Source organism: Nycticebus coucang, chromosome 7, assembly GCF_027406575.1.
Source record: "Nycticebus coucang isolate mNycCou1 chromosome 7, mNycCou1.pri, whole genome shotgun sequence".
NCBI classification, from domain to species: domain Eukaryota; kingdom Metazoa; phylum Chordata; class Mammalia; order Primates; family Lorisidae; genus Nycticebus; species Nycticebus coucang.
The window spans coordinates 99,992,343-100,001,424 of NC_069786.1; the positions used below are offsets into that span (position 1 = coordinate 99,992,343).

The 9,082-nt window shown below is 38.0% G+C and overlaps 1 protein-coding gene across 2 annotated transcripts in view; it reads left to right on the forward strand.

Annotated features, from left to right (window-relative positions):
* The window catches only part of BMPR2 (bone morphogenetic protein receptor type 2), a 196,985-nt gene extending 188,538 nt beyond the window's left edge, over positions 1-8,447 (forward strand). Inside the window, exons 11-13 of one of the 2 annotated variants that reach the window (XM_053596834.1) lie at positions 1,203-1,375; positions 4,511-5,790; positions 7,833-8,447. In XM_053596834.1, coding sequence (XP_053452809.1) covers positions 1,203-1,375; positions 4,511-5,790; positions 7,833-8,083 — 1,704 coding nt within the window. In that variant the 3' untranslated portion in view covers positions 8,084-8,447. The remainder of the gene's footprint in view (positions 1-1,202; positions 1,376-4,510; positions 5,791-7,832) is intronic. The other variant, XM_053596836.1, reaches the window with a different exon arrangement.
* The last annotated feature ends 635 nt before the right edge of the window (positions 8,448-9,082 follow it).

Sequence of the window (9,082 nt, forward strand, 5' to 3'; positions counted from 1 at the left end):
TAGGAAGCAATTAAACTGTTGCCAATATTGTATCAAGGATTTTTAGCATAAAATGGGTTTCTTAGATAAAATGCCCAGATTAAGTATTGTGTGGGATATACTTACAAAATTAGTTGTTGTTTATCTGAAATTCATGTTTAAATGAGTGTCCTATATTTTTATTTGCTAAATCTGGCAACCAGAGCCTAAAACCATCTTTTTGAAAGTAAGTGTTTTAAAGGTACAGAAGTATAAATATCAGAGCAGGAGAAAAGATTGAAGCTTCATAAAAACAAATTGAAAAACAAGTCTGAAGGGATTCTGGATAACAGTCCACCAAAGTATCTAGAGTCTTTTCTTCAAAAGGGAGTTAAAATTAGCTTTCCCCAAAAAGGAGGCTAGCGTTCATTGTTAGTGTATAGGAATACTACAAGATGGGACTGTTCTTGATACTACTATTAGAACTGTTTTAAAGAAACATCTTTCAGTTTTAAGGTTGGAATGAAGCACTCTTTACTAGGGAGGGATAAAGGAGAAAAAGCTCACCTAGAGATAGAAGAGAACCAAATACCCAGAATTCCATCAAACTCAAACTTATTTTTGAAGTGGAATTAGTGACTGAAATAATAGGGCTGTAATGTAAATCAACAATGACATAAACCTATGACCTTGAAAAAACATCTGTCAGTTATTTCAGTTCCTTACTCTTACTGATAATTCTTCAAGATGCTAAGTTAAATCTTGCTTGTTTCCTTGCTCCTTACCTTTTGAGAATGTGATCCTGGGCGGTGCCTGTGGCTCAGTGAGTAGGGCGCCGGCCCCATATGCTGAGGGTGGCAGGTTCAAACCCAGCCCCGGCCAAACTGCAACAAAAAAATAGCCGGGCGTTGTGGCGGGCACCTGTAGTCCCAGCTGCTTGGGAGGCTGAGGCAAGAGAATCGCGTAAGCCCAAGAGTTAGAGGTTGCTGTGAGCCGTGTGACGCCACGGCACTCTACCCAAGGGCGGTACAGTGAGACTCTGTCTCTACAAAAAAAAATTAAAAAAAAAAAAAAAAAGAGAATGTGATCCTTTACAAATCCTTGAGGTGTAAGATATGTTATTAAAGCTATGTAAAATACTGGTTAAAGAAAACTAATGTTTCTTTTTGCTCATGTTGTGAACTAAAAAGGTTAATTCATTGTTTTTTTAAAGACACATTGTTTGATATGTACTTGCATTACAGGCAGTGAGGTCACTCAAGGAGACAATCGAAGACTGCTGGGACCAGGATGCAGAAGCTCGGCTGACTGCACAGTGTGCTGAGGAGAGGATGGCTGAACTTATGATGATATGGGAAAGAAACAAATCTGTGAGCCCAACAGTCAATCCAATGTCTACTGCTATGCAGAATGAACGGTAAGATACTGAGGGGTTTGTCATCTCTCAGTTAGCGTTAGAAAGTGAGACCAAACAAAGAACAGGAAATAAATGCTATTAAACTAGTCTAATGATACAATCATTAACTAATGTGATCTAAAGTTATAATTTTTTCTTCAATATTCCCATTCTTCTACTGAAAATTTTTATTTGGTATGAATGCAAGATGGAGTCTGTGTTCTTTGTATCTAAAAGTATAATAAAGATTAGTCTTTCTCTATTAGTGCTCCAACTTTCCTGAAATAATAGAGGCAAAACATTTTCATGGTTCCAAAAGTTTGTGAGTCCTTCTACATATATTGTTTCATTTATCCTTTGTTAATATTATTCCTTCTTACCCTGCTTTTATTTTATTTTTTTATGTAAGTGTATCTAACCACCGATTCTCTGGTGCTAAACTTTCCATACTTCCTATCCAATGCTCTTTCTTATAGAATACACTGCTACTACATTCACATGGATGCAATTCAAAGGTCTTTCCATTACATCATAAACATTATTTTATAAGACATTTGCTTTGTTAGAACTATGATTTTGCATTCTAAATTAAAAGGCTTTTTAAAAGTTCCTACAAATTCAGAAAAAAATACCTCTATATTTCTTTTTGCCATGTTTGGGGAAGAAAAGCCTCCCTATGAATTTGGTACTTTATTTAATACATATTTAAAATTTTCAGAAAAGCATCTAAGAAAGCATTACTAAAAAAATTTAAGATAAAAATACACTTGATTTTTAAATCATTTTCTTTGTCATTTTTCTACTCTTCCAATTTCTAAGAGCAATTTATACTATGAACTATGGTTCAGAAATTGGTACACTGTAATTGGTACTAAAGTCTAACACATCAACAGGTTGAGGAAGACAGAGCCTAGCAATTCTATTTATAAATTTTCTTACTTTATATAAGGCCTGATGACAGTCTTCTGCTTTCATCTTCCCTTATCTCTGTATTTTTTATGTCCTCTAGTGTGCTATTTATAGCTTTCTCGAAAGTCAGCTAAAAGCCAGACATGGTGGTTTCTGTCTGTAATCCTAGTACACTAGGAGGCCAGGGTGGAATCTCTTGAGGTCAGGAGTTCAAGACCAGCTGAGCAAGAGCGAGACTCCATTAGAAAATTAGGCAGACATGTGGCCCATGCCTGTAGTCCCAGCTACTAGGGTGGCTATGGCAGGAGAATCACTTGAGCCAAGGTATTAGAGGTTGCAATGAGCTCTGATGACACCACTGCATTGTAGCATGGGTGACAAGACTCTGTCTAAAAAAAAACCAGCTAAAGCGTTTATCTTTTTTTTTTTTTTTTTTTTTTGTGGTTTTTGGCCAGGGCTGGGTTTGAATCTACCACCTCCGGCATATGGGACAGGCGCCCTACTCCTTGAGCCACAGGCACCACCCTAAAGCGTTTATCTTAAATGCTTTTGAACTTTTCTTTTTTTTTTTTTGTAGAGACAGAGTCTCACTATACCGCCCTCGGGTAGAGTGCCGTGGCATCACACGGCTCACAGCAACCTCTAACTCTTGGGCTTACGCGATTCTCTTGCCTCAGCCTCCCAAGCAGCTGAGACTACAGGCACCCGCCACAACACCCAGCTATTTTTTTTTTGTTGCAGTTTGGCCGGGGCTGGGTTTGAACCCACCACCCTCGGCATATGGAGCCTGCGCCCTACTCACTGAGCCACAGGCGCTGCCCTGCTTTTGAACTTTTATTGAATGCCAAAAAGAAACCCTTGATGGTGTCCCTTGCTTTGGCTAATTTTTGCCTCCTATGGCATTTAGCTGTACCCACTGCATGATCTTCTTATCTCTACTAAATTTTACCCATAAGTATGGTTTGTCCTACAGTCATTCTCACTCTAAGTTTCATTTCATTTGCTCTTACCCTCTATGCCTCCTTAGCTTTCTTTTCCTGTGCTATTTAACAGTTTTGTTTTCTTTTTTGAGACAAAGTTTCACTTGCTTGCCCCCAGTAGAGTGCTGTAGCATCATAGCTCAGAGCAACTTCAAATTCTTGGGCTCAAGAGATCCTCTTGCCTTGGCCTCCAGATAGCAGGGACTACAGGCACCCATCACAATGCCCAGCTGTTTTGTTTTGTTTTGTTTTGTTTTGTTTTTTTAAGAGACAGGGTCTCTCTTTTGCTCAGGCTGGTTTCTACTAGAACTCATGAGCTCAAGCAATCCACCAGCCTTGGCATCCCAAAGTGCGAGGATTACAGGTGTGAACTACCACAACTGGCCCTGTTTAACAGTTTTAATTCTTCCCCTCCTGGCATTACTTCATCTGTCTCCCTTTATAAAAAGCACCTCTTTTCCTTTGGCTGTTCCTTCTCTCCTGTAACTATTAATGTTCCCAGTGATTTGTTATTTTGTTTAAGCTATTACTGGTTTTTATTTAGCCAGATTTAAAATAATATAAATATATTAGGAGGTGATAGTCAAGACCTATCACTCCCAAGAAGTGACAATAACTGAAGAACCCATGATATCTGGAGAGCAGTTCTGAATCTTTGATCCTTTATCTGGATGTCACATTCTTTCTTATACCATGGGCTCAAGGACTTTCACTGATATGGCTTAGTCTACCCCAGAAAAATAGGTTTTGCTGCTAGACTGTGCCTCTTAGTGGAGCTGCTTTGGAACAACATAACATATGCTCTTTTTGCCATTTGGCCATTGCAACTTAATTGATAATGTATTTGTTGAATAGGAATTATGTATTTAGAATTATGGAGTACAAAAGAAACATGCCATAGTTCTTCCTCTCACATAATGTAATAACTGCTTATATGAGTATACATTTGATAAAGATATATTTGATGTTATAAAACTCTAGGAGAGAATTTTAAATTAATTCTTGTAAACCAAAATAATGAACATTTATTAAGATCTTCTCTATATCCATATAGAATTTTCAGTAGGCTTAATTCATATAAAACTAACATTTATCAAGTTATTAATTGACACTTGATTATTTGATTAGGCTTTTTAAGTAATTTCTTAAGTATCATGGGTTAGGAATAAAATGAAAAGCAACTTAGACTTAAAATCAGAGGTGTTAACTTGAAGAGACTATTTGTCATAAATGTGCATTCTCAATGTGACACTTTTTTTTCTTTAAGCAACCTTTCACATAATAGGCGTGTGCCAAAAATTGGTCCTTATCCAGATTATTCTTCCTCCTCATATATCGAAGACTCTATCCATCACACTGACAGCATTGTGAAGAATATTTCCTCTGAGCATTCAATGTCTAGCACACCTTTGACAATAGGGGAAAAGAACCGAAACTCAATTAATTATGAACGTCAGCAAGCACAAGCTCGAATCCCTAGCCCTGAAACGAGTGTCACCAGCCTGTCCACCAACACAACAACCACAAACACCACTGGCCTCACTCCAAGTACTGGCATGACCACTATATCTGAGATGCCATACCCAGATGAAACAAATCTGCATGCCACAAATGTTGCACAGTCAATTGGGCCAACCCCTGTCTGCTTACAGCTGACAGAAGAAGACTTAGAGACTAACAAGTTAGACCCAAAAGAAGTTGATAAGAACCTCAAGGAGAGCTCAGATGAGAATCTCATGGAGCATTCTCTTAAACAGTTTAGTGGGCCAGACCCACTGAGCAGTACCAGTTCTAGCTTACTTTACCCACTTATAAAGCTTGCAGTAGAAGTGACTGGACAGCAGGACTTCACACAGGCTGCAAATGGCCAAGCATGTTTAATTCCTGATGTTCTGCCTGCTCAGATCTATCCTCTCCCCAAGCAACAGAACCTTCCTAAGAGACCTACTAGTTTGCCTTTGAATACCAAAAATTCAACAAAGGAGCCCCGGCTAAAATTTGGCAGCAAGCACAAATCAAACTTGAAACAAGTAGAAACTGGAGTTGCCAAGATGAATACAATCAATGCAGCAGAACCTCATGTGGTGACAGTCACTATGAATGGTGTGGCAGGTAGAAATCACAGTGTTAACTCTCATGCTGCCACAACCCAATATGCCAATGGGACAGTACCATCTGGCCAGACAACCAACATAGTGGCACATAGGACCCAAGAAATGCTGCAGAATCAATTTATTGGTGAGGACACCAGGCTGAATATTAATTCTAGTCCTGATGAGCATGAACCTTTACTGAGACGAGAGCAACAGGCTGGCCATGATGAAGGTGTTCTGGATCGTCTTGTGGACAGGAGGGAACGGCCACTAGAAGGTGGCCGAACTAATTCCAATAACAACAACAGCAATCCGTGTTCAGAACAAGATGTTCTTACACAGGGCGTTCCAAGCACAGTAGCAGATCCTGGGCCATCAAAGCCCAGAAGAGCACAGAGGCCTAATTCTCTGGATCTGTCAGCCACAAATGTCCTGGATGGCAGCAGTATGCAGAGTAAGTGAAGGGATCGCGTAATTTCTCCTATGTGTCTTTTGGGACTATTTAAATAAGTACTTAGAATCAGATTACCTTTCAACTAGTGATTACTTACCTTTACCACTTCTGGAAATAAAATAAGCCATTTAACTGGGCCTCAAAACTCTTGTAAAGAAAAATAATGATTTTTGTCATTGATAATAGCATCACAATAGTCAGAATAATTACCAATTTAATATGTGATTTGTATGGCTGCTGCTTTATAATGCAACTCACATATTTGCTATAAACACTTGAGATTAAGTAAATATCACCAATTTAAGAACTCCAATTAATTTTGTCAGTATGACTTTTTAAACAGTTCATTATCCATATTAATATTTACTATATCCATATTTAGATTTTATCAGGTTAACCTTTATAAAAATCCATAGAAATTTCAGAAAAGTTACTATGAAACTTTGAAGTTGTTCTCATGCTCTTAGTGTTATCTTTTTCAAGAACTATGTGTCGAGGGCTAGGTATAATGGCTGATGCCTACAATCCCAGGATTTTGGGAGGCCACGGCAGGAGAGTCTGTAGAGCCCAGCAATTTGAGACCAGCGTGAACAGGATAGCAAGACTCCTGTCTCTACAAAAAAAAAAAAAAAATTTTTTTTTTGGAGACAGGGTCTCACTATGTTGCCTTTGGTAGAGTGCTGTTACGTCACAGCTCACAGCAACCTCCAACTCTTACGCTTAAGCAATTCTTTTGCCTCAGCCTCCCAACTAGCTGGGACTACAGGCACCCACCACAACACCCGGCTATTTTTTGGTTGCAGTTGTTATTGTTGTTTAGCGGGCCTGGGCTGGGCTCCAACACACCAGCTTCCGTGTACGTGGCCAGGGAAATGAGCCAGGTATGGTCTAATTTTTGTAGGCATAGGTTTACATGCTGGTAGTCCCAGCTATTTGAGAGGTCTGAAGCAGGAGGATCACTTAATCCCAGGAGTTTGAGACTGCAGTGAGCTATGATTATGCCACTGTACTCCAGCCTGAGTAACAGAGATAGACTTTGTTTGGGGTTTTTTTTTGTTTTTTTGGTTTTTTTTTACAGTTTCTGGCCGGGGCCATGTTTGAACCCACCACCTCTGGCATATGGGGCTGGTGCCCTACCCCTTTGAGCCACAGGCACCACCCCCAGAGATAGACTTTGTTTCTAAAAAACAAACAAAAAAGAGTTATGGGTTGAATGAATCTCTCAACATACCTATAGTATACTACGAGCCCCCTAGCATCTTAAACAAATAACTTAAATTGATATTTGGTTTCTTGCCCTGAAGGAATTCCAACACAAAACAAGGAGAACTCACTAAAATCTGTAACAGTAATTATTTAATATGATTTCTCTTTTATATTGAAGCACTTGGGGGGAAAAGTTATGTATTATGATTGTCAAGGACTACAAAATGGGCTGACTGAAGGAGAATACAGGTCTCAGAAAACAATCAGTAAGATCTAGCCCCTTGCTTGAATGGCTTATATTATAAACCATTTGAAAGTGCGCTGTCTTATAAGGCTCTGTGTCAGGAAAACAATTTGTCAGGTTTGGAAAGAGGGAATTAATAGAAAATTTGTACTCTAGTATTTTTGTCATTCTTCTGAAAAATACTGTATGCCAGGTACTGTCAAAATTTGATCCATTTGAGCATTAATTAGAATGATTAAGTGCTTTTTACTAAATTAGCATCTCTATCAAAACCAAAATATTGGAGAGTATAGCTGAGAACTTTGAATTTTCTCCTGTTTTTATTTTTTATTTTTTTTGGTTTTTATCTACATTTTTTCCTTGTCATGGAGAATAATTCAGTCAATTTTTAAAACATTTGGCTTAAAAGAGTCTCAAAAGTAAGTTGGTTAAGCTTTGCCTAGAAAAAGATTGCTTGGCATCATGAATCAAGAAATGTCTATTAGTGCCCTCCATATACATTAGTTTAACCTTTTCTTGAGTTACAATCCTAATACTTCACTTTTTAATAGTTTCTTCATATTGGTTCATTTTTCTGTACTTTTATTTTCAGTAGGTGAGTCAACACAAGATGGCAAATCAGGATCAGGTGAAAAGATCAAGAAACGTGTGAAAACGCCCTACTCTCTTAAGCGGTGGCGTCCCTCCACCTGGGTCATCTCCACTGAACCACTGGACTGTGAGGTCAACAACAATGGTAGTGACAGGGCAGTTCATTCCAAATCCAGCACTGCTGTTTACCTTGCAGAAGGAGGCACTGCCACAACCATGGTGTCTAAAGATATGGGAATGAACTGTCTGTGAAGCTTATGGAGTGAAATTATTTTTTTGCATCATGTAAACATGCAGAAGACATTTAAAAAAACTGCTTTATCCTCTTGTCAGCACCCCCTCTCACCCCTGTAACAAGGACTTGCTTTAAATAGATTTCAGCTATGCAGAAAAATTTAGCTTATGCTTCCATATTTTTTAATTTTGTTTTTTAAGTTTTGCACTTTTGTTTAGTCTTGCTAAAGTTATATTTGTCTGTTATGACCACAGAATTATATGTGTGTGTATCAAAAAGTGGTCTCAAAATATTTTTTTAAGAAAACAAATGCAAAAATAATGTATTGCTGATAATCAGTTTGGACCAGTTTCTAAAGGTCATTAAAACAGAAGCAAATTACGACAGGTTTGACTGCAGTGGTGTCTGGTATCCATGTTTTATTTCTGGGCACAAGTTAGTTTATATGTTGATATGTTCCTGAGCATATTATCTGTTGGACATTCTTGTCTGTTGTGTTTTGTTTGAATGTGCAATAGTCTATAGGCTACAAATAAGCTTTCTTGTAAGCTCTCTTCCTAACAGGGCACACATTCTTCCATATGAATATTTTTCTCCCTGTCTCCCATACTTTTTGTAGGTCAGTTCTATGACAGTGAATTTTGCACAGGAGAAAGCTACCTGATTTTTTACTTTCTCTCTTCCTATGGAGAATGCAGAAACAAAGGGCTCTAAAGAAAGAACTACCAAAACCTAATTTGAAATGCCATTTCTTTTAACCTTCCAAATCCTAAACATTTCCTTCCAGGCATTTTAATAAACATAATTGGTTCTAGTTTTGGAAGTTCATAAAGAGAGAATAGAACAAAATATAGGAATCAAATATTAGATTTTTCCCATTACATTTTATTCCCATATCCATTTATTTAAGAAATACAGTTTTGTAAGAAAACTTATAGAGCTATACCTACATGGGATTTCTAAGTAGGTAGATAGTTAAGACAATATAGTATTATAGTCTTTGGTCTCTGAATAGG